Genomic DNA, 23,909 nt, shown 5'->3' with positions numbered 1-23,909 from the left:
GGAGGCGTAAAATTACTGAATGAAAATGGAAGTGAGATGAACACACAAAATCATTTGACTCTCACAAACAGAGTAGCAGATGGCAAACACAAATAGAATGGCAGACAGTAAAAATGTAGGCCTCTACTCATTAAAAAAAAAAAAGAAGAAGGAAAAAAAAAACAGCAGGGAATTGATTTGCAGGAAAGTAACAAATAAACTACGATTGTGAATGTGGGCTTGACGTGATGTGAGATACAGGAATAAAGAGGATGTAAATTAATCAAATGGTGGGGAAAAAAACAAGAAATTTGAAGGCCGTGCTGTATAACGTAAACAGTATCTGTGTCAGGATCTAGCAAATGAACGGTGCAAAATAAAATAGAGAGAATGAAGGATGAAGATGAGATGAGGATTTGGGAGATCCTGGAGCTGTCAGTGATGGCTCAGAGCGCAGTCATGTGCAGCCACAGAAGCTGCTCTTAATAGACTGGGATGGTGCTGACATCAGTGCTTGCCATCCAGTTGAATTGTGCTGTGTGTGTGTGTGTGTATGTGTGTTTTTTTGTGTGAGCCAAAAACACAGCACAGGTAGTGACAACAATTTGGTTGATGCTCACGTTCTGTCACACATTAAATTGTTTGTTTACACTTGGTTTTAGGTTTACGTTAAGGCTTTATTAAGGGTTATTACGGTTAGACATCTAGTTGTTAAGGTGAGGGTGAAGAGCGAGTGAATGTACCATGTGTGTGTGAGTGAAGCAACTTCAGCGTTGGGCCGCAGTTGGGTGCAGTTAAAAATAAAGAATTCTGTCTATTGGTGAACTCAGAACAACAGTGTGGTGTTGCACCACTTTGCAACATACAAACATACATCTTATAATATACATTATACGAATCAGGCCATTGGTAACTCTAGCACAAGTCATGTAATGCCCTTCTGCTGGGTGTCCTTTCATGCAGGTACAGATGCTGCAGAATGTGAAGACGTGTCTCATCTTCAATCAGTCTGAAAGGGCACATTGTCACTCCCCTGACCTCCAGTGGCTACCAAGGGCTGTCAGAATCAAATTCATTTTTAAAATGCTTATGGAGGGACTTGGTGTGATTTAAACTCTATTCATACAGCTATCTAAACCACTACAATTTTCCATGGAACATTAGCTATATATATGTCATCCTGAAAGGATTCCTTCCAATCGGAATTTACAATTCCATTGTTTACATGGACGCAAAATTAAGTCACCTGATTGTGGTGTGCGTACACATGGATTGAGCGTACACATTATCGTCGGAACGGACTATTTTGACATGTACAATGTCTTATTATTTGGAAGGAGAAGTCTTTTCGCTATTCTATTTTTGAAACATGTTCCTCAGTTCAGTACATCACTTCTATGTGGAATAGACACGTGATAGCACCAAACAAGGAAGTCACGATTGGCAAAACTGGCATGTTTAGATAACATTTTTTTATTCCGATCAGGCTTTCGTTCCCATTATTACTTGTGTCCATGTAAACATAGCTATTGTCTGCCATTGCAATCCCGTCACAGTCCAGTCACAGTTATTTTTACTTTTTCCCTCAACTTGAATGAACCACCAAAATATATCAGAGCATCTTTATATATCTTCTCTACAAGAGCCTCTTGAAGAATAATCACCGCCAAAAGCACTTACCTAACAAATTTAATGCATACACATGCCAATCCACCACTTAGTGTGTATTTTCTAGTGCATCTTACCTAATCTCCTATACCTTGCCTTATTGGACACTTTTAGTACTTAGTCATTTCTTCAAGATCTAATATCACAGTTAAGTGTTGTCCCTCTTTTGAGTCACTTTGGAAAGGTGTCTGCATAAATGTAATGGGTAAATGCAGATGGTTTGGGATATTTCTTAACGCTAATCATCAGATTCTGACAGCAGCAACAGTCAGCTGAGGCAAACCTCACTTCACTATGCAGAATGAATTTAAATCAGCTCAACACCTGCACACAGTTGGTGCTGTTATATTGTAGCGCACAGATGCATTTGTATTATTTGTCCTCCTTCTGTTGAAGTGCTGAGGCAAAAAAAAAAAAAAGCAGGGAACACACAGTCTGTCCAAAATAATCACGCAGCTGTTCATACACACACACACACTCTCTGATACATTAGATGTAGTTATCATTATATCTCATGTTTCAGACAAAATGGCAGAAAAGGGCATTGTATTATACACGCCTCAGTCAAATTTTCTCTGTAAATGGCTGCTGTTTGGGACATCCTGTCTCTCCCTTCGTTTCACCTGAGATGCTAGAGTAGACAGAAATTTAATTTTGCATGAAACAAATTGGTTATCTATACATTGGACACCCTCTGTGAACCTGTTATAGGCCTGCACTGTAATTTAGATATAGTTTCCTGAAACCTTTGTATGTACTGTATATACACCACAGCACTCAGCAAGACGGGTGTGGATATTGCTAATTTATATTACAGTCAATAAAAAAAAGGGGAACAAAAAACAGGCTCACGCGCAAAGTACTTATTGACACAGACACACTTTTAATCTGCTCTAATTAGCAGCAAGCTAATGAGCCACCACTCCTGCAACAGTAGATTAATTTAAGTTACCTGGAGCCCTGCTGAGCTGTTACACAAAGAGCTCTGACACTCCACTTACATTAATTACCGCATGCCCAAATAATAATGTCATTAACAATAATAATAATAGTTCAAGTGAACAGGCATGCAAAAGAAAATATGAGCTTTCCCCCAACAAAACTAACAATAATAACCATTGTATAAATAGTATGACCAACAGTTGCAAACTGCATGTCTTGCTACACACCTATCATTAGTCAGTAGTTCACACCGCTGCTTAGCTGCAGTTTTAATTTCCTTTTGAAACCATGCCCTCAATGTTCACTTCCATTACTAAGAGAATGGCAGGATGATCCTTGAGAAATAAGAAATTTAGACTTATCCACAAAAATGGCTGCTTTAGCTACGGCAATTGAACGCAGCATTAACAAAAGATACCCTTGGGCTTTTGTGTACATGATTATTGTTGTTGAAGCACTGGTCCAAAACATTAACAACGCGGGAAGGAAAAACAAATACCTCACAACAACACGTGCGGCATCCGACCACAGAGGACCACAATCATGTTCTACCCATTGTCATTGATGCCTATCATTCTTCATGTATATCTATTTTTTAACAACTGACTGGCTGAAATGTTAGATCACATAAAGTGGGGTCAAATATTTAGCAAAACGAAAGGATAAAGAAAATCGTGTGTGATCTCCCGGCAGCAATTACATCTTTGACAAAAGCGAGAGAGTGACAAAAGAGAGAAACGGCTTTTTATCTGCAGAAAATAGAAATATTTTCCCCAATGAAGACTCACATTTTTGCCTCATTTGCTCCAACTTCTGCTTTATGTCAAAAACATGGCCTGCAGTGTGACCCTTGTGACCTTACACTGAGCAGAGAAGGAAATAATTATGAAAAAAAAATACAAGTCAAAAAGTAAATCAAGCTTGACACACTCTTTCCTTGCTCGTGCTACACTTTCTGTCCTATCCTTTGCAGCATTGAAGTTACAACGTTTGAAACTGAAAAAAAGTCAACCTATGAAAACACAGGGTTCCTTAAACAGGGAGAGTAATTTTTTTTTTTCTAAAACAAGACAATTAAACAGAGATTACACACGTACAGAGCTTCTCTGTAAACTTTGAATTGATGGTGTGTGCTTTAAACACACTAAGCTGAGCAAATGAGGCATTTCTGATCTGTGTTGACTGATGTGTTGAAGTGACACTGCCAAGGCAGTAAGTGACACAACATTTCAATACAGGACTGACTCTTCATAAAAGAATGATAACCTCCTTTCTCTTTGTTCTACTGGTCCTCAACCTAAGGTATATAAAAAAAAAAAAAGATTAGAGCAAAGGTCTGGAGCAGTGCCAACTTGCTGCTAGGGATATAATTAGCCTCAGGGGTATTTTTTGGACCTGAAACCCTCGATTCGCTTGCTTCATAACTAATTCACAATACCTTGATTCTCCTTTGGCATGTGAGGGTAAGCTATGCAAACGCTCACGTGGGTTAAAATCACTGTTAGTTTTGTATCTAAGTGTTTTCCCTTGATAATGTAGCATTTGTGACAGTAAAACAAGTAAAAATGGCTCTTGCTACTCATTAAATACTTGTAAATTTACTTTACAAGGACAAGCTGAATAGGTCAATCGCAAGAAAAGCAAGTAAATGGAAAAAAATGGCTTTTTTTTTCCCCTTTGGCAGCGATAAAGGTTTTTCCCTCTGTGTTAAGAAATATTTGTGTTATGTTATTCTCGAGCTTATCCAAGTCAAGAGGAGAGAAGCCCCTCTCTGATATGGCACATGGAGGAGTTTGGGCTGATATTGACTTATGAAAGATGGAGGAGAGAGTTTTAGATTTATTCTGCTGTCAGCTTGGAGAAGGGAGGCTGTGTGTGTGTGTGTGTGTGTGTGTGTGTGTGGACACGGAGGGTGTGGGTGTGTGTGTCTAAGCTTATTGTGTATAATGCCTATATGTGTGTGTGTGTGTGTGTGCACGCAGAGGTGTGTGGGTCTGTAGCTGTCTTCCAAGTCAAAAGACACACTCTGTCACCGCTGGCAAGTAATTGACAGCTTGAAGTTTGCAGTGACACAGGCCTTGCATATATTTCCTCCATTACCTTGTGTGTTTGTCAGCCTGGATTTCTACCTGGAGGTGCAGTCAGGAGTCCGCTGGCTCGGCACAGGATTAAACAAACACCTCCTATTCAGGCTCATTGGGGGGAATGATAAACTCTCTCACACTCATTTTGCCTAATAAAAGCCTTTCCTTTCCTTTAAAAAAAAAATAAAAAAAAAAATAGCTGATTACTTATTTAAATACAGTAGTGCCAACGACTGCTTTGCTGCTGTCACTTGCAGTGCAAAGTCAAGTTTGTTCCTTTGCTTTAATTATTTTGAGTAGTCAGTGCAGGGTTTGCCAAATTAAGAAAGCACATTCACTAGGGGATTGAAATAAAACCCATGAGTTACTTGCATCCCCTGTGTATGGAAGCAGCTCACACTGGAATGTTTTCAAATGAAATGGCAGTCGCACACCGATGAAAACTCCTGTTTGTACTGAAAAGGTTAAGGGCGTTATCGTCAGGATATGTGATTTTATTTTATTTTTTTTATTTTTTTTGAGATTCAAATCCAAGGACAATGGGCCAAATGGGTCTCTTATCTTTAACTTCTATTCCTGCCATAAAGAGTGGACTGGCAAGGTTTTTGACCAAGGAGTTACAAGAGATGTGAAGATGTATGGAAATATCCACAGTTGCTGTAACACACATGTTTAGCTCTCTGTGGAAGTGTCCATAATTACTCACTCATATCCATTTTCAGGAAGGCTTGGTAGCCAGAGAAATGTTATGCTGCAATTTGTCTTCTACCCTTTTCTCCTGCTGCCTTCTCCCCTACAAATCGTTAGTTTCACTTTTCATTAGGCTGGATCAATAAGGCGGACCAGTCGCTTGTGGCGAAGATACCACATGGCAGACCCCCCCCCCCCTCCCCCGCCCTCCCGCCTCCATCTTTGCAAGCCCCCTTTTCGCCTTATTCCTTCTCCTTTTGTCTCCTTTACTTTGTCACTGATTTCAGTTGTCGTTCCAGCTGTGAGAGGCAACCCGGAGAAAGGCAACAATAACCTTGAAGGAACCAAAAGTGAGATGTGATTGCACTCTCGTATGCGAGAGGAGCATAAATATCAAAGCTGAATGATAACCCAATAAAAATGAATTACAAGCCTATAATGTAATGTCAAGCTTACAGTATTCATGAAAACGGAGGCTGCCACTGTCGTATCTACACCGTCTGCCAAATTAAAAACATTTTTCATACAAACTAGATCCTATGGTCTCAAGATTCACTGTGGAAACTCTTTTAGGGTAGAAGGCATGTGGTATTCATCTGTTACCATACAAGTGTACAAGGAAGAAAAAGAAAATTGTCATGCATTATTTTGTTTGTTCGAGCCCCTTGAGCTTGAGTACTCTTGAGTACTTCTTGTCTGGTGTTTTGGATTAAGAGTGCATTGAATAACAATGATTTTATACAACAAATATATGGAGGAAAGTAATGAGACGGACTCTGTGATCTTATTTTGTTGTTTTGCCCTTCAAACCCACTGAAGCACTTCAGAAGTGAAATGAAATATGAAAGAAAATGGAGTGAGTGAGAAGCCAGTGAAGCCTTCACGATGAGTTGCATTGAACCCAAGGGTCTGGAGGTGCACGGTGCCAGTGCAGTGGTGCTTTGTGTGTCTTTTTTATTTTGTTCTCACCGAGCACAGTGAGACGAGCGGGACGGGACCTCATGGCAGCCTGGACAGCCTGGCACTCAAACACAGCGTCATCCATCAGCTCGACACGCTGGATTTGCAGATGATGCTCCCCTGAACCGTGGTCACCAATCACTGTGTAACGAGGATAGCCTGCAACACAGACACGTTTGTTGAGTTTAATCCCCTTCAAAATCTAAATCCTATGCATTTGAAAAAAAAGAAAAGAAGGTAAAGTCGTCATTTCAAAGCTTCACATTAACGAAGAAAAAAGGCAAAATTATATTTTATATAAGACAGTTTGACATTTTCTTGTGACACAAGGATGATTTGCAGATTATTCAATAGATGAATATATTGCTAAAATTCACAGTGTGTTACTTTACTCTAAATACATTTTCATACATGTTTTTATAGGACTCCTGGTGATGTAAATGAGATGCCATGAAGATTGCCACATCCTGGTGACTGATGTTTTCGTGCAACCGTAAACAGGAAAAGCCTGAGTCTGAGGTTGTTTCAGCATTGCTCTGTGAAATGATTTATAGTTTAATAATGCACGAAAGCATAGCAATATCCTGGAGACGTGGATATTTCACACAAGTCAAGTGAGATGTTTTTAAAAATATCCCCTTAACTATCATTAAAATATGCACTGCAAGTGTGTCAAGGAGAGCATCTCTCCTATGGGGCAAATAAGCAGGGAAAAAAAAAAGGAACGTGTTTGACTGGAACACTTTATGGAGTGTTTTTCATGCTTGTGGAATTGCTCGTCTCAGAAGATCCGTTTTCTTTTTCTCTCACTCCATCTTTGTAATTATTGGAGATATTGTATGTAGGAAAAAAAAAAAACGAGACGTCTGCTGTAAAAATTGCACTCCAAAAGTTTTTACATATTTTAAGACAATAATTGCTTTCCCCTTCAGTGGTCTTTAAAGTAATTGATCGGTGATGAAGCTATGGAATTTTACAGCAGAACAAGACCAAGCCTCCACTCCAATTTTGTGCTCTCTGAAATGAAACTTCTTTCTTTAGACTCACACACTTGTCATTTCCTTTCCTAAAAAAAGTCCATCAGTACCCATCCAACCGTTCGTCCATGCCAACAAATGTTGGAGAGTAAAATATTGATTTCTCAGTAACAGCTAGCCAATGACTCATGTTCACTTCAGAGATCCCTGAACATTTCAGTATTTCACTGTAAAGGTTTTACAGGCTGGTTATGTATTTCAGTGCTCAAAAGGAACACACAAACTGGGCAGCCTATACCATGAATATGTCCATTTATCTACTATAAAGCAAGTTGCATCTGTCTGTCTGTCTGTATGTCTGTCTGACTGTGACAGGCATATCTCGCTGACCGTAAGTCAGATTGCCCTAAGACTTAGGAGTATGGCCCGATGGTGTGCATTCTTGATTTTCAAATTTTGTGGAGGAATTTTAATTTTCACTGATTTATCACGCTACACCAGGCAGGCAGCAGCTCATCAGCAGCAGCTGCGCTGTCTGGAGCGAGGAGGTGCGAGTGAAGAGGCTGCCCTCACAGTGGGTGAGACATTTTCACACAGTTCACCATAGAACATGGTTATACTGAAACGACGAGGTGTCCATTCACCAATATGCGAGCACAAATTTAATTTTGCATTAGCATGCTATTACTTTGCTGCGAACTTGGCAAACCTGTTTCCAAAGGTAAGCTAGCGAGGCTACGATTAGCATTAGCGTAGGGCTAACATAATACAAACACTGTGCAACCTCATTAGGCACAACGCAAATGTTTTCATTTTCAATTAGCATTAGCATAGCAGCTACGCTAATGCTAAGCGTGGCTGACAGTCACGCCTAATGAGGTTGCACAGTGTTTGTATTATGTTAGCCTTTACGTTCCTTACCATAACTGAAAAATCTTCTTTAGCTCCCACTATAGGAATACATACTTCCTATGGGCACTGCACTAATGGCTAAAAAAACACAAACACATTATACTAAAAGTACAAATATAGACTATTGAATCCACTTGCTTTACAAATTAAGAAAGTGCGGCCATTTTATAATGAGTTACAGCAGATTAAAACACTCTTACAGGTGTGTCTTTGCAGAGGGAGGACAAAGGACAGATTATCAAACCAAACATAAATATCACACCTTACAAAAGGACAAACTGGGGAACACTAAATGAGTAAGGATATAAACTCTACCAGATGTTTTGTGTGAAAACCGGTCACCAAGGTTGCACAATGTCTCCTGCCTTTGAATTCACTCACTGCATTGTGTCATACACGCTTCGGTAAGACAGGTTGTAAATGTATCAGGGTTAATAGAGAGCTGGTCACAACTAAAAGCTTCCATTATTAATATTAACAGCCACTAACTGAAAAAGAGCTTTCTGTGTGCTCATGCTCAGAATGCTGCCTAAAATAGAGGATACATCATTATGTGCACAAGGTCACTCAGAAAACCATTTTGCTTCAATTTTATGTTCATTGAGGAGATTTAAAGCAATAATGCTCTTGAGGTCCACAGGGGTAATGATCATTGCACATTCTGACTGATATGACCTTGATTTGACTCCACCTAGCTCGCCGTTAGAATGTGAGCCTCAGAATTTATTTCAAATACACTTTTATTTTCATTGTCTAATTGTAAAATAGAAGACGGTATAAAGCGTTCCACAAACAGAGGATATGGCCAATTACCTCACCTGACCCTCTGGCAATCAAAGGATAATTTCACCATACAAGGATATGGCTCGGTTCCAGCTTCAGCTCAATCCACAAAGAAGTCATTTGCATTTGTGGCAGATAGTAAATGATACGAATGTTATAACCTCATTTGCAAAGAAAGTAAACACACTGTAATAGGTTTGTCACCTTAATGCACACCTTGATCCTGCATTATGTCAAAACGACAGAAGTTATAATGGAACACATGAAGACTGATCACTTGTGCACATGTGATGCACACCTGGAGAGGGCCATTGATCTTAGATCCCAGTGAAATTCAGAGGCACAATGTGTTACCCAAAGCAAACAATGTAAAATAGGCCCATTAAGGACTAATGAATCCATCGGTAGGGAATGGATTTGTCTTGAGGCTGGATCAATTGTGTTTGCGCATGTGTGTGTGTGTGTGTGTGTGTGTGCAAGCGAGCATACACAGACTTGAGGTGTGGCCTAGTGATTTACAGCATTCAAGTAGAACATGTTTCACACCGTGTACCCACCAGGGGATAGGAACAGGTTAGCTGCATCTGTGAACAGGTGATCAGGGTTCAATTTACTCTCATGAGACTGACGAGACTGACGTGTGTAATTGTCAGCTTCCCTTCTCAAGAGCTCATTTGCCATATGCTAAGTGCGTGACATAATGTAAACAAACTATTTTCCCCTCATCTGGGTCTGTGCACCAGGACAATTTACCTATTGCTGTTTTGTTTGTCGTCACCACCCTCTCATATGCATGGTAGATACATCCTCTCGCGATGCATATTCATGAAAATGATTTGGGCATTCTGAGCTGTTGTGGGGCTATTTTACTTTTCTTTAATTAGAGCGGGGGAAGTGTGACACAAAAGAGATTGAATAAGAAATTCAGGGACAGATAGGAATCATTGGCTTTTGTGCTGTGATTTCTTGTGCTGAATGGTGAAAAGTGTTCTCTCGGCTTAATCACTGCTCCCCGTGAATGAAAACAGGTCCCAGACGGAGCAAGCGGTTGCCGACACAAGCTTCTTTCTATGAATAGTCGAGCAGACCTATTTCATTGAAATACTCCATGCAACATTCGATTCGTTGCACTTTTCATGTATACAGCTGCCACTTTCCTTTCAATGTGTACATCTTGCAGTGGATGTACCGTCACTCTTTGACTGCCACATGCATTGCTTGTTTATGTAGGCAGGAGTGATAAAAGGACAGCTGTGGGGCACTTTATTTTGAAAAAAAGTGCCATCCATCTCAGTAGAAGGCACTCAGCCCCTGTCCGTATCATGTTGTTGATTTTAGCTACCTGGCAGGCAGATATTCCTCCTCATATAAGAAAAAGTAAACACCCTGAGGATTTGCTTAACATTTAAGAGAGAAAGATGAAGATCCCTTTGACTCAACATCCTGCACCTGCTTGTTGAGATGGGCAGTAGCAGGATTATTGTATTCTGTCTAACACAAATTAAACTAACACACTGTGTATGTGCTATTAAAGCTTGATCTACTTCAGTTCCGTTCAGTAATCCAAACACTTCTCTATTTGTTGAATTGAGATTTCATATTGTCTTGTTAAATTAATAAAACACAAGAGGATAAAATAAACTCTAGGGTCAGTCTGACCCTGAATAAAATTGTGCTCTATCTTCCATTCTCTCTGTCACAAACAAGTACTCCCCTTTCTGTCTGTCTCCAAAGGAGACTGGAAGACTGCTGGACCATTGTTTACGGCAACCTCTCAGCCTCCCCTGGGCGAGATAAGGACTTGAAAAGGGAATAGGATGGCTTTACCGGGGCTCTGTCAGCCACCCAGGTTTAATTACAGACCACATCAGGAATAGGGAAGTGACATAGGCCCCATATGAGTGTTTGGTAAAGGTCAGTTGTTTGAAGACCCTCAGTCTTGTGGAATACATATTTAATCATTCCTTCTCATCAGAGACTTTTGTGGTTTAAAAAAATGGCTGCAGTTGGATACTGGGACATTGTGCCCTTCATGGCAGGTTTATAGAGAGGTAATGTGTGTGAATCAAATTAGTAAACTCCACACCACGCATCCTATAGTGTATTGTGCAAAGACTGAATGTGATCTCTGTTTTAATTTAAAGATAATTTTAATATGGTGAGGAAATACTATGCTTTTTATAGATTTCCTCAGTGATTCAAAATGTGTGAAATGTATATTTTAGCAGACTGGTGTGTTTCCTTGAAATGTCTCAAGGTCATGAACACACAATCTGTTGACAGTGCAGTACTTTTGCTCCAAATTAAACAATTAAAGCAATTACACATGACGTGCAATGTAATTAGAGGATCTTCAAAAAGCCATTTGGTGGCCTGAAGCACCAGAGAAAGACCAAAGGCACTTAAGATTTAACATTCCGTTCTCATTCTCTGCCAAACACAAGGTATACAGAATTTTGTGCTGCATTTCACAGAAAAACAGAAATGAATGTTCTTTGAATTGAATGCTATAATTACAACACTTGTGATCTAATAGTGCTCTTTGTAGCACACTGTTATGAGGGTCCTTTGATCTGTCAATGAAGTGATATATTTGGCAGAGGGTCAGATGCTGACATGAGAAGGCTTTGGATGACAAAAAGCGGCCATCTGAATATGACAGTTACTGTAAATTACAGAGTGTAATTAAAGAAAACAAAGAAAGATGGAGAAATGCAGGATGACAAGGGGATAAATGCTGCCTCTTACCAGAGAGATCTCTGCCAACTCCAAGTGCTAGGCCGTCTTTGATCCACAGAACAACGCCATGGTAACCGGGGATAGTGCATGGTAACGTCACAGGGTGGCCTGCCACCACCACCAGGTCCTGTGGCTGCTGGGCAAACACGGCCTCCGCCCCTTAGGAATAAATCAGGAAGATAAAAGTTAGAACAAAGTTCCAAATCCAAGATCAGGAAGGAGAATGAGTGGAAAACACACACAGAAAGTACATACAAGTACAATTACTGTCTGGCAGTCAATACTGATTCAGATCAAACAGTTCAACAACACTGCCATTAACTAATTCCATAGAGTAAATTACAAACGCGATCCATCATATAAAGTATGTAGTAGGAATATTCATAGATCTTAAAAAGCCTTCGACACAATTGATCATGACATATAAATCAATAAACTGTATAGGATCAGGGGTATTATTGGACTGTGTGAAAAGCCACAGAAGAGACGGGAAACAATGTGCGAAGTTGGGAAAGTTTACATCATTGCCCCATTTCGGACATGTTGTTTCTTTTTTGTTTACAAATTTGATTGTATTCTACCCTCTTGCTATTGTATTATGTCCACATGTTTGAAATAAAGCCCTCACCTGTGCCCATTTCCCTCAATTTTACTCAAACATCTTGTCAAACCCGCGCTGATGAAACCCTGAAGGGAGACGGCAAATGTGCCATTCTTTTTATTCTGCTCATGATACAGATACAAGGTAACCATACATGCATTAGAGGTGTCAAAGCACCAGGACTGAATAGCAGGCTCAGAGACAGCAGTCACGACTCAGCTTGGTTCATTTATGAAGGATGTCACTGTGCAGATGGGCTGGGCCCGTACATGCCACAGCAGATAACACAGCCTCGTCTGCCAACACGGCTCCAGTGGCATACATTAAGTCAAGTTCACACCCATGTATTCCAACTGCGCAACTGTTATTAGCCGCACTGCTCTCCTGTGTGTTCAGGCAGAAAGTGGTGTGCAGTGCACTCCATTAGAGACAGAGGGTGTGTTAATGGGGAGGGGTAGAGTGGGGAGGGGGGGGGGGGGTGAGGGGTCACTTCGGTGGATCACAATGGAGGGTACAAAGTGGTATTGATGTGCAGCTAGAAACTGGCAAGATGCCTGTCAATGAAGGATGCAAAACAAATGCAACACACATACACATGCATGTAGTCAAGCGTGCACAAGCATTCAAACGGCCTGTTTTGAGAGCAGGGATTGCAGCAAAGGTTTAAAAGTGTCCTTCTTTTATTGAGACATTTTTGGTCACAAATGCTTGTTCATGCATTTATTTGTGAAGTAATTACACAATGTAATATTTCTCCCTCTGTCTGATATGTGTAGTAGCGCAAACACACACACACACACACACACACAGATTCATACTCCTTTTATGTTGGCCTCACACACATTTCGTGGCCTAATCAAAAGCTGATGGAATAATAACACAGTGAATTACAATAAGCAGACAGCGACACGAAAACACATTTTTATTTCACATCTTTGGATCAAATCGCTGTCACTGTGTCTATGGTAGTTCTCTGTAGTTTCATATTCATATGAAATTACTTTTTCTACTGAAGACAGGGAATCTGATTGGCTTTGTTGTATGATTTCAAAGCACACCAGAGCAAACACGGTTGTCATACAGGAAATTGGTTTTAATTAAGTTGGAAAAAGCCAGCAGAATCTCCACAAGTCATTTTTTCGGCGGGGGAACTGAACTGAAATCCTTGTGACGCATAGAAGGTTAAAGCCAAGCAGCACAGCCACATCTACTACTAAAGCAACATCTGTGTACTTCAGAGCACACACCACTGTGGGCTTTTTACTCATGCTGAGACTCAACAGGTCTCCTGGCTGAACAGGCCTGTTGTAAAGGTGCGTGATGTATACTGTGCCTGGTGCTGCTGAGGTGAGACTCTATCTCCCTGCATTTATTCCCCTTCACATCGAGACAGCTTTGTTCAGCCCTGACTGTGTTCCCATGTGAGGAGCTTATCTGAGCTGTACTCTGCTCTCCAGTCAGGAAGCAGATGAAGCACGCTAACATATAGACAGCAGCTCAACAGATCTCCTGACATGCTCTGGGGGAAACACTGCAAACGCCAGGGGATCTTGTATCTGCACAATCATGACTGATATCAAACAGTTTGGTCTGTGCTGTAATTGGCTGAGGGATCTTTCTCCGTGTTGGCAGCACACGTGGATGGATGCTCCCTACAATCTGCCTATAGGCGGCTTTCCATGAGCATGTTTTTCAATTTGTGCATTAACACAGGCTTTTGGAAACACAGGAGAAAAAAAAGTCTTGAAAATACTGCATCAGAGTTTTTACACTTGAGGGAGGTAATCTGAGTTGAGGTAGATGACGGCTCTGTAAAAACAACGGGAATCGCATAAACAGCAGGTGAAAGGACTAACGTGTGGTTCTGATGAAGAAACCACAACATTCCACCACTTGGTGCCGGACACAACTATTACTACGATAATAAACCGAAGCAGCAACAAAATGTTATCACATATCAGCAGCTATCGGTGCTCTTTATTTGTTACTCCTTTGCGGTCAAATCTCAGTGAAATGCCTCCCAATATTAGCTTTACAGTAGCTGATAGAAATACAGACACATTTGGATTTGGATGGAAAATGTGTTAAATTGTTCAAATGTGTGATACCTCCAGCTGTGATTGGACTTTAGCACGACACTTGGGTCTACATGCTAAATTTTGTCTCTTTTCCATTTTGAGATGGAGCTCACACACAAACAGTACGTTTCTGTACATCACAGTCTGGACCACCATGGTGCTGTTAAAACAAAAATCACTACCATGGCTGGCCAATAACTATAGTCCTTTGCTGCCAGCAGGCCCGCTGAGAGTGTACTGCTCGAAAAAGTTTTAAAAACACACATTTATCAAAGTGACTCACACAGAGCTCAGACACTGACAGGATTATCAGCCTGGAGATGAGACACAACAAATCTATTTAAGCAATCTACATGGCAGCGAGCTAGATTTTTTTTTTTTCCTTCTTTTTTTTTTTTTTTTACTCATGAGCTGCACAACACTCATAAGCTATAAAGGAAAGGAAACAGAAGATGAGATCAGAAGGTGTGGCCAACTAACCAAGTTTTGGTCTGAGAAGCTGGTGCTCGTGCTACGGTTCCTGGCAGTGAGTATAACCTTAAAGTGACACCAGCTTGTACTTGTCACTTCAGCAGTTAAAAAAACGTGACCTCTGTCATACAATTTAAAGCTTGGCTAAGTCTTAATAACACAGCAGTGTAGGGATGGAGGTGAAGTGTGTGAGAAGGCTGCGGGTTAAATCAAGGCGGCTCGACATGGAATAAATCTCTCACATCTGCCAGATTTATCCTTTCCTGAGCACCACGAAAAAAAAAGCTCCCTAACCTATTCTTCTGCTTCTTTATTATCTGAAAGGCCTGACATGCAAATGAGGACAACCCTTGTCCCTTGACTTATCATGAAATAACGGAAAAGCCCAATTAAGAATCAAGTACATTATTTTGCAGACTGCATCACCGACAGGAACAACGACCAGGGCGGAGGTGCCTGCAGAGCTGTAAATCCATGTTAACAATGCTCTATTAAACATCCTAATGAGATTGATGCCTGCTTAAAAATAAACGCATAAACAAATGACAAAATAATCAACAAAATAGACGTTGCAAATTGCGGCAACATACATGCTCTTTGACTTCAGAGATTGTTTTTGTTAACGTGAGGCCACAGAGCTGCAAACACCTTTTGTCCATCGCTAGAAACAACCGTCAGTCCCCTGGGATTTCTCAGTCTGCAACAGCCAAATCTGAACAATGAATAGAACTTGAACAAAGTTATCTCCTTCTTTTTCTTTTCTTCCATTTTTTTTTTTTTAATAGACTGTCTCAGCACATTGGCATCCGGCGTAAAAACTGTGCCAAATACAATATACGGACAAATGCTCCGCTGTGACCAGGCCTAAAAGGGAGGAGCCAAAAGTAGAAGTGGAAGCAGAGACTTTCTCAGCAGATTGGTAACAAAAATTGATCAATTCTGTCCCGCGATGCCCGCACACCTTATTACACAGAGTCTGAGTTTGGTCTGGAGCAGTGTAATAAGTAAAAACAACAAGCTTGTGTTTACAGTTGTCTAAACATACCCATATGTATACCGTATATGCTGATATCTAACAATTCCCATTTAATAAATAAATAATTGCCCATTCAAAATATTTAGCCTATGGTGTACGTACAACATCTTCAGAGAGTCAAATCATTCCAACAGAATTTGCCTCCGGTGTTTTCAGAAAAGGAAGCAGGTATTCACCACAATGGTGGGAATTCACATGCTTCAAACTTCTCTAACCTGCTTTCGTCAAGCTTTTAACATTAAATGTGATGTGGAATGATGGTCTACCGCTCAAAGAAACTTGGCCTTTGTTGCACGAGTAACTTCATGAGCACAAAAATCCAATCCCACATTGGCAGCCTAGCAATGTTACAATAGTTACCAATAATTAATTTTTCATTCAAAGTTTCATCAAGTCCTTTAGAAGCGGCATGCGCTACTCATCAGAATGTTAAAATCCATTTTTTTCTGCCCATCCGTGAGTAAAACAAACACTGTATGCAGACTGGAAATAGGCTTTTCCACTTACTGGATATGTTTTACTCTGATGTAGACTGATGCTGGATTTGATTGAATGCCCGGTCTTTATTGAGGTGAGGACAGGGATCCTTGATAAGGACTGCCCTGAGCCTGTGCATGGAGATATATTCAAACGGTGGACCGGCACTTTGCATTTCCTAATGTTGTCATTTCACTTCAGATAATTTGTTTACCATTGGACGGATGAGGCATTTCCACACACTCCAGCACTATTTTCCCCTCAGTTCTAACTGCCCCCAATTTCATCGCTCTTTGCCAATCAGGCCTGGAAAATTACCGTTACCGACAGCCCACTTCTGAGGACTAATCAGCATTCTGTCTGTGTGGCATGTGGCCACACAACACCAAAGCTGAGCGCAGGATTATTATCAAAAAATATCACCCCCTCCATCCTGCCCTGACCATTTTATACCAGCATGGGGTGGGATGAATGCGTGTTGGAATATGGAGGAGTTGTGCTGTTGGTGTGCTGTTGTCTCGCGGCCAAAGAACCACATTCTCATTTTTTAGGGCATAGCTGCGGGTAGTTTTCTGTGATATGAAAGCTGAAGTACTGGAGAGAGAGAACTGCAGGTGGAGGGGAATGAGTGGGCAAGGTTTATTTTTATCTGCGTGTAATCCACTGGTAGTGCTGCCATTGGTGACAGGCGTTAGACACTTTTGATAAAAGAGTGAATTTAGATAGTAAATCAAATTATTCATACAGATCCCACTGCAATGACTACCAGGACATAAGTCAAATGAAAAATACCATCCCCTCACACTGCAGGGGCCCCCGACGGCTCCATTTGTTTAAGCCCACATAGAGCGGATGAAGTACATTTTCTCAGCACATTGTGAGTGTTGTTTTTCTCTATGCTTTCCTTGGCTCTGCGACTTTGTACTTCATCTTTGTGAAAGGACTCCAGTGGTGCCTTTAATTCTGGCATGTCATTCAAAAATAAACAGAAAAATATCCAGCATTACAAATGACTCTATCCAAACCTTAATCTCTCCCAACAGGAGCTTGCCTAATGCCAGTCACACCATCCATTGTCCACATCTACTTCTTTATGTATCCTTCATCAACAGACATCGTCATTTTCAATACGTCTCACCACAAGGACGATTTGTGCACTTTAATGAACTGGAATGTAATCATTTTTGATTATGTCAGGTAAGTACAGCACTGCCATTTAAGGAATTGCAAAGAGGAGACTTCCAACTGTGCTGTGGCTTTTTGGACAGTTGTCCATGTTTGGGAATGTGTAAAAATTACATTACTGCAAATATGTGTCCACAATTAACACAGTACAGTCACAAGTCTTAAAAGTAGTGTTCTATAATGTGTATGCATGTTATAAATTCAGAACTCAAGAGGCTACCCAATCATTCTGATGAGCTGTGACTGATTGACTGCTTGCATCTGTTTACTATGACAATCACAATGGTGCCGTTCCTTTATATTCGCTACTTTGAACTTATAAAACCACAACTTGACATATGTAGACAATAAAAGGAGACAAATGGCAAATAGAGCAAGTGCACATACATAAACAAGGTACAAGACAGACAAGCACACTAATCTCTGTATTACAACTGACAGCATGCAGACATTTATCTGCAGATAAAAGTGACTAAAAATGAATAGCTAAGCTCACCTTAATGAAATAAATCAAAAACTGTACGGGCAGTGGAAGGAATGAGAGTTAAATCAGCGTTTAATGTACAACATCTTTTTTATTAACTCAAGTCATTCTCACAGAAACTGCCTTGAGTGTGATAAAAAGTAAACATTTACACAAGGTCATGGATAAAGTGTACTTTCTGAAGGGAAAGGACAATCAATGACAAGGCCTCAAACGTTTGCCTTTGTGTTTATTGTGGATCAGCTGTGGCTGCGATTCTGGGAATTCATATGATAGAATTCAGACTTTTCTTATTTTGCTTCAACCAAGGTTTTAACAAAAACATTCGAGCCCACAATGGTACTTTCATTTTCAAAGTAGCTTGGCTTACGGCCACTTCAACTCGCTAATAAATCCACATGTCGGCACTTCTTTCTGTTCTATACTGTTTTTCTGTCATGATTGTCTCGAAACTGCTCATCAGACTGACTTTAAAACAAGTGCGTGCGTTGCTGAAGGTGCACTGTTTAATGTGAAGTGGCAGCCCATTCCCATTCCAAGAGCATCGTGTACTGCCGCTCTGTCACGTCCCTCAGCGTCGCCATACACACACACACACACACACACAGTTTACCCTTTCGTGTCTGAAAGGAGATGGACTGGGCCGTGAATTTAAACACTCAAAGAAGTTGGAAGAGTGTCCATCCACACTTTAATGTTGCTGTGAGCATCAGGTCTATACTAAGCAGTCACTGACAAGGAACAAATATAATTATTTATGATTTATTATTGGTCATGGAAGTGCCCATGATATTCATAAAAAAGGTGAATATCCACCAAGTCTAACCTGGATGTTTATTCTTTTCTTGGCCCTAACCTTAACCTCAGTCCTATCCTGTTCCCTTAATCTAATCTCATACGCTGACTTTTATTTTTCACCGCCGCTCTGCTCCGAGGGTCAACACGTGTCGTCAGGAGGTTTACATTTAAGTCAATTGAAAGCCTTTCAGTGTGCAGAAGGGTAATTTGTACCTCCTATTCAAAACAATTACAAACAGAAGCAAAATAAATGCATCCCTTAGACATAGCATGAGCTGTTATACAGCTATACTCACTATTGATAATTATAGTTTTGATTAATCAGCATTGCAACGCTCCATCAAGCTCATGAGAGAAGGCATGCTTTTCTGATTTTCAAATTTGATATCCGCCTAGTTCAAAATCTCTATTCCTGCATGTCCACTCATGAAATACTACTGTAAGTGCAGACTCTGAACACACACCAAACCTATCTCTGTGTTCTATGATATCTGACATTACGAGTCGACAATTTCTCTGTGTGAACGCACATTCATGGAGCAGGGAAGATAAACATCAGTGGTGCCGGAAGACATCTTATTCATGCCCTCTCTCACACTGCATTAGTGGAGCATGACAGTTGCCAAGGCACAATCAAGACAGATCACTGCAGATGATGACTTCTAAAAATTACAAATGGCAACAGCGGGAAGGCCTTGCAGGCACTTACTTTATCATCAACTACATGGTCAGAATAAGCGAGATTTCATGGACATCAGAGATTGGAGTATCAGGGGCCGCAAACAGTTTATTAAAGTTCTCTAGGCTGCATTTCTTTCTGGCAGTGTGTATAAAATAGGACCTAAAGATTATCGAAGCATTATGAGCCATGGAATGGATTTTTACCCTGCTTCAAAATCCTGAGCAGACAGTAAACAAATCTGCTTTAACATCTCCTACAAGGGATAACAGGATGAAGTGCTTTAATGAGGCGTGAAGGTCTTCCAGGTTGTCAGCCTTTCAGCGGTCCAAGTATCATGAAATAGAACAATACACACAAAGTCCTCTACTTAGTGGATGTGTGTGCTTTGTTCTGTAAACACAAGACCTAGTCTGACCACTGATTGTAATTACTGGTATAAAGCAGCAACTCCTGTGGGTGGTTTCCAAGGTAACTACAGTTCAAAGAGTAGAGTTCAGATATTCGAGTTAGCATAAATGCAACTGAACCTCATATAACCCTCTTCACTTTGCTGGTATTGATTATAAAGTGCAGGGAAATGGAGCAACTCATTTTGCCAACTGCACTACTTTTTAGTGTACACTTTTGCATATTAAGAAGCAGGGATATAAAACGGATGCAAACGAGTGAGGATGGAAATGAAGAGTTTGAGAGTTCAGATGAGGACTGATTGAAGAGGAAGGGTCCCTTCTGTTTCTCCACTCCATCATTATACCTTCTGTTGTCACCTTTTTATTATTTCATTGCCTCCTCTTTTATTATTTCATTATTCTCTGTCACAGATGTGTTTGTGAATGTTTGTGTTTTCAGAGAGAGCAAACCAAGCCTCGCCGTTTTGTTGTCGACATGCAAACACTGTAGTGCAGTGATTCCAAATGACTGGATAGGAACACACAGATGGGTCGCGGGAACACATTTGCAGTATTTACCAAACCTTTTACTTAGTATATATGTTTTAAATAACACGCTCAAGTTGTAATTCATGTACCAAACATCTCTTGGAAAACATTCATTCCATTTAAAACGTGTTACTGATAATGGCTGTCAATGAGTAGCCACATTATGCACACATTTGCTTGTGTCATGATTTATATTGTGATTTGGGTCATGATAGTTTAATATCTCTAAAAAGTGGGTGCCCATATAGAAAGTTTGGAGAACATTGTACTGTAGTGTTTACTGAGTGTATGGAAGTGAGGACATCAAGTCAAGACGATTTGCAAAGGGAATATGTTTGTGCAGGTGAGGGGCCTTGAAGGGTGTTCAAAGTGAGCCTGCACTGGGATTGATTGGGTTCATTAAGAAATGATGAGCATTTGAAACAGACTCACATGGCTGATTTGATTGATGTGGTGCAGAGTGGGCTTTAGTCCAATAGGGGATATCATATATTTTGAGGGAGAGCCCCATTTTTCTATTGCGTGACGTGTCAGAGGCACAGAAAGCCACATTAAGCTGCCTTTTCTCCAGCCATAACTCATATTTTGTAGGGCTGACAAGATAAAAGTGTACCTTGACTTTTGAAACTTGGAGCATTTTTTTGTGTCTCTTTGAGTGAGATTAAATAAAGATATATATCTAAGCCCTTGAGCAATAAAACTAAAAAGGATGCCTCTGCATCGAAACGGTTTGGGAAAGGAATACTATCATATAAAAAAATATATAATTAAAAGGAATTCCTTATAAGTTATTTTGCTATATTTCTACAGAGGTGATAAAAAAACGTTTTTATAATCATCATTATTATTACAGTAGTCAAGTCACAGAAAGGTGAACTTGGTGGAGGGAGATAAGATCTTTCATAAATAAGACACGCTCTCAAAACTATTTGCTCCAAGATGAGGTTCTCACAGCGCAACAGTGACAGCACTTTGAGTTGTTTACTGCTTTTCAGGATCGCACTGAAATGCATGTCATGCCTGTCAAGGTTCCTGTTGCAAAGCTATGTTGTATATTTTCCTCTCACTCTGTTCACCATAAGCTGAGGAACACAGGCATCAACATTTGTTCCTCATGAGGAAATATCCATGCTACAAGAAGACGGCGTGTTAAGTTTTGTGTCATTTCTGGGATAAACAAAGGTACGTGAGGTTTGAGGAAGGCTCAGCGGAACTGCTCGAACTTAATCACTATATTCTTTAGCTGTGCATAGAGCACGGACGGACAGACACAGACAGACAGCTAGATTGACAGACAGACGGACAGACCGACAGTGTGTTTGTGAAAGTCAAACAGCAATAATTGTTAACTGGACAGTAAAAATCACCAAGCAGACATTGAAATGGGCTTCTGGAAAAACAAATGTGGTCTCATTAAAAGAAATGCTCTCACTGACTCATAAAATTCCCATTCAACATCCTGCAGACAGTGGAGACATCCATTTTCCTCTCATCGTCGTCTAGTATTTTGCTTCTCTTAGAGACAGCCCCATCTCATTCTTCTCGGCTGGCTGCTGTGACATTGAAAGACACCCCTAATCAAAACATTTGTCTTTCTTTCAGCTGGCGCTCAGACCGGTGAATGAGAGCTGACACCAGAGGGAGATGTATTTGTCCCAATCAGGGCCTCATCTCCGTGTCACCAACGGGTGAGTGTTTCATCTCGACAGGGCACTGATGAATCCGCCACTTAGCCTTGATTTGGAGGAGCAACGCACCACAGCCAAAATGCCAGGTTAAATCACAACATCAGTGGCTCAGCCATTGCCATTACAGGCAATACAGGCATTCTGCTTTTGCTAGAAATGCTCATAAATATTGCAATAATGAGCCATGCCTTGCCTGGTGTCAAGTGAACTCTAATTACATGTTTGACTTGTATTAGAAATTTGATCTTTTACATCATTTATGACTGTTTGCTATATCTACATATATACAGTAAAGGTCATGTATTGTCTGATGAAGCCTGCAAATGTTCCTTATGAAGTAATTTGTCAGTGGTGCTGTTTAATTGAAATAAAACAAAATTTGATGACATCATTACGCATGACTGGTATAAGCAAGATGCATCTCACATATATACCAGATGCTGCATCCAAAATTACTGTCATTATCCCCTTACACTTGTGGCAAACTGACCTTACTCAATTTATAAAAAAAAAAAGACACCATGAACAGAAATCCATCACAGGTTTGTCACATCACTGTCACCACCTCTTTAATGGAATTTAACGTAACCCCTGTCAGGTTAGCAGGTTGTAAGGTGACAGCTGGTCTGGTGATGAGGAGGATTGGAATAGTTTGGATTCAACCAAATGAATTGCCATGAGAGCTACTGAGGAAAAAGCCTTTTAGTGTGTGTGTGTGTGTCTGTTGGTGTGTGTGTGATGAGATTCCTGTCAGTGCCTGTCGGTAGGATGTTATTACAAGACAAGAGAGGAAAGGAGTCTTCATCAAGGTATACAGGACGCCACTGACACGAGATAAGAGGCCTGAGCCAGAACATTAAGCCACACCTTCACTAAGAGGACACTTTCAAGGCAGGAGTAAAGAGATCCATTTCAGTGTAGGAGCCACCGTAATACTTGACTGCGGAAAGCCATTACCTTTCAAGTATACTCTCTACTTTTAAGTGCATATAAGACAATAAGCATACACTCTAGCCTGTAATTTCATTTTGAATTGCCAAAAACCTCTTCCTTGATATCTGCCCTTAAATGGACAAAAAAACATTACTTCCAGAAAAGCTGTAAGAAATGCTTTTGAAGTGGTGAGAAGGGGCTAAATCCATATTATGTGTGTTGTGGTAAGAGTTCAGTTTTTATAAGGTCTCACTAACAGTGAGAGCAGCAGATGAGATGACTGTTTTAGCAGTCTAGGTGTCGTCAATGGGATTGGAGTTATGAGTGTGTCCTAGATCGTCCTCTACCAGCCTGTGCTGTTCTCCAGCAATACATCACCTAGTACCAAATGGGACCACACAGCATCTCGCCCTGGACTTGGCTTTCACATGCGCTACCTCGCACACAACACCCTTTTCACGAATATCTCTCAATCAAAGCTTCATTTGCATTTCAAAGTAGCACTTTGCAGCCATGACAAGGACATAAAATCACATCTGCCTTCAAATAAATAAATGGAAATTCAAAATGGTGTAAAATGATATAAAAGCAAGAGCTGGCAGAAAACTAAGCCTGTCATATTTTATGTCATTTACAGTACATTAGCAAATGCCATTAAAGTGCACAGCTGTGTGAGGTGCAGTAGTCACAGGATTTAGGGGGCTTAAGGCAGTAATATAAATGGGGGGTAATGATAGAAAAGGTTTGCCAGAAACGGTGTGGGCAAAAAGCCTAAAATCTAATTGAAAATGCCCCTTTAACTTT

At 40.5% G+C, this 23,909-nt stretch overlaps 1 protein-coding gene across 1 annotated transcript in view; it reads right to left on the bottom strand.

The window, feature by feature from the left end:
- Nucleotides 1-23,909, bottom strand: part of kirrel3b (kirre like nephrin family adhesion molecule 3b) — a gene marked incomplete at both ends in the record, with an annotated part of 146,478 nt that overhangs the window by 49,086 nt on the left and 73,483 nt on the right. Inside the window, 2 exons of the mRNA XM_083886793.1 lie at nucleotides 6,333-6,482; nucleotides 11,744-11,893. Coding sequence (XP_083742919.1) covers nucleotides 6,333-6,482; nucleotides 11,744-11,893 — 300 coding nt within the window. The remainder of the gene's footprint in view (nucleotides 1-6,332; nucleotides 6,483-11,743; nucleotides 11,894-23,909) is intronic.

Source organism: Microchirus variegatus (genome assembly GCF_963457635.1).
Source record: "Microchirus variegatus genome assembly, chromosome: 3".
Taxonomy (NCBI): domain Eukaryota; kingdom Metazoa; phylum Chordata; class Actinopteri; order Pleuronectiformes; family Soleidae; genus Microchirus; species Microchirus variegatus.
This window is presented reverse-complemented; position numbering and strand designations above follow the sequence as displayed.